The sequence below is a fragment of the Gavialis gangeticus genome, unplaced genomic scaffold (genome assembly GCF_001723915.1).
Source record: "Gavialis gangeticus isolate Ggan-Ray unplaced genomic scaffold, GavGan_comp1, whole genome shotgun sequence".
Lineage (NCBI taxonomy): Eukaryota > Metazoa > Chordata > Crocodylia > Gavialidae > Gavialis > Gavialis gangeticus.
This window is the reverse complement of record NW_017729003.1, coordinates 13,104,745-13,106,899: the sequence shown is the minus strand read 5'-3', so window position 1 is coordinate 13,106,899 and position 2,155 is coordinate 13,104,745. Positions and strand designations below refer to the sequence as shown.

Here is a 2,155-nt window from a genome sequence, read left to right as displayed (position 1 = left end):
GGGCACAGGTAGCTATGAAAGCTCTTACATAAGTATAAATTCATGTGAAGTATCTTTTACTTATATTACCTTCCATCCCACATCTGAATTAGGTTCCTAGCCTTGATGAAGGCAAACAGTGAAAGTAAATGGAAAGATTCCTTTCTTAAATAGCATAGAATATGGTAAAAGAAGCTACATGGCATTTTAAGTGGATTTAAACCCTCCTGTTTGTAAGTGACGATGCAGTGTCTTGATTTGTTGTCAATATATTTAACCTTAGTGCTTTTCCAATCAAATTGCACAAATTTGTCATTTGTCCTTGGTAGTAAAGTGATTTTGACTAACCTAACCTGAAAATGAGCAAGAAGCAGAAAGGCAGAGACAAAGAGAGGGAAATTCTGGTTTGAGTCTGATCTCATTTTCAATGAGGTAAGTCAGGATGAAGCCACAAAGCACAATGGAGTAATCTGAAGGTGAAACAAATACATTTGATAAGAGTTTATCCCATCTCGTGAATGGATAAAGATGGCACAGTATGGAGCAATCATCTACACTTTGTCCTTAGAGTTCAGTATAATATACACTAATTATTTTTCATTTTCTTTCTTTCAGGTCCACCTGTAAGTACAAAAGCTCCTGTGTGTTTGTGAAGTATGCATCTGATGGTAATGGGGTAAAGGGAGTTGATGGGAAGTTAGAGGTAATAGTAGTCTCTTATCTGCAATGACCAATATTATATTCAACTTTCCTGTGAAAGTCTTTCACTACCTCTCAAACTGCAAGTTTTCCTTGTACTTAGTGCTGGATAGAAATTGCACAGATGCACCCATCTATCTTTGTGCAGTTCTGCAGCTGGGGAAGCTTAGTGGATAAGGTTCCATGGGTGCATCTATACATGCAATTAATGTGAAGTAACACATTCTGGAGCAGTTTGAACTGGAAACTGCTGCCGGGTGCTGGCATTCCAAGGAGAATTCACTTCTACAGCATTTTTTATTTCCCTCTTGAAATGCTGATAAATATTTAATATTCCATAAGTTTTAAAAGCTCTAGACTGAGCCCCAAAAGACATTTCACCCCACATAGTTTTAGCAAAAAATATCTTCCATTCTATGGGCTGTCTCTGCACAAGGACCCAAACGTTTTTCACAAACTGAAGGCTTGGTCCCAATAAGTCTTCCTCAAGCAAAGCTTCTAGTAACTTAAGTGAGAGTTCTGCCTAGCAGCTTGTGGGATTGGCCCCAGGACTGGGTGTAGAATTATATTTATGGATCAATTCTGAATTCCAGCTTTGAACTATGTTAAATCTGAGCAGATTTCAGATATGCATTTTTGTGTCAAGCTAATCTCATCAATTCAAGCCCAATCTGGGGGATGGATTGAGGTGGGAAGCTCTGCCCACAAACCTGGAATAGCTGGTCATCATCAAGATTCAGAGTGAAATTAATAGGTCAATTCAAAGTCTTCCAGGCAGTTTTTGCAAGCAGTTTGTGCCAAAAGCAATGTGTCAATTTACAGTCAGGGTTTTCTTTGGAATAATAAGGGCTAGAAACTTATTATTTAAATGAAAATTTCAAATCTGTCACAAATAAATGGGATCACCGGAAAGTGATGATGACAAAGTGCACTACTGTATAGCAATTTATTCTGACCCTTGAACCTGTTTCTATAGGCAATCATTTAAGATAGGAAGTGAAGAATACTATAGCCAACTGAAATAACAAGAGGAAATTAGGCAGACTGAATGTAATTAACCAAAGTAGAATTTCTCCTCAAATTTGTGACTAACCACACCCTACTCTCATTGAAGATCCCATAGGATTTTAAGTCATGGCAAGTGATGGTGGTTCAAAAATCACGACATAACAAAGTTCTTGTGTTCTTAACACAACTTCTTTATTCAAGGCTTAAACAAACTACTTGATGTAACATTGTGCAGGTTGTCCTACATATACTAGGGCTGTGAGAAGCTTCAGTAGCTGATTCAATTTGGAGGAGATTCGGCCTGATTCGGGGACAGAATCTCCGAATCTGAATTAAATTGGGAGACCAAATAAGAGCTCTGAATTGATTTGAAGCATCTGAATCAATTTGGAAAAGCTTCAGAAAAAGATTTGGCTGATTCGGATATTCTGCCATAGACTAAACAGGCAGCTGACAGCTGCCTCCAGCT

The 2,155-nt window shown here is 38.1% G+C and overlaps 1 protein-coding gene across 4 annotated transcripts in view; it reads left to right on the top strand.

Moving 5' to 3' along the window:
• The window catches only part of COL13A1 (collagen type XIII alpha 1 chain), a 216,933-nt gene that overhangs the window by 81,416 nt on the left and 133,362 nt on the right, over positions 1 to 2,155 (top strand). For all 4 annotated transcript variants that reach the window (XM_019507839.1, XM_019507838.1, XM_019507837.1 and 1 more), the window contains exon 3: positions 595 to 602. In XM_019507839.1, the coding sequence (XP_019363384.1) occupies positions 595 to 602 (8 nt within the window). The remainder of the gene's footprint in view (positions 1 to 594; positions 603 to 2,155) is intronic.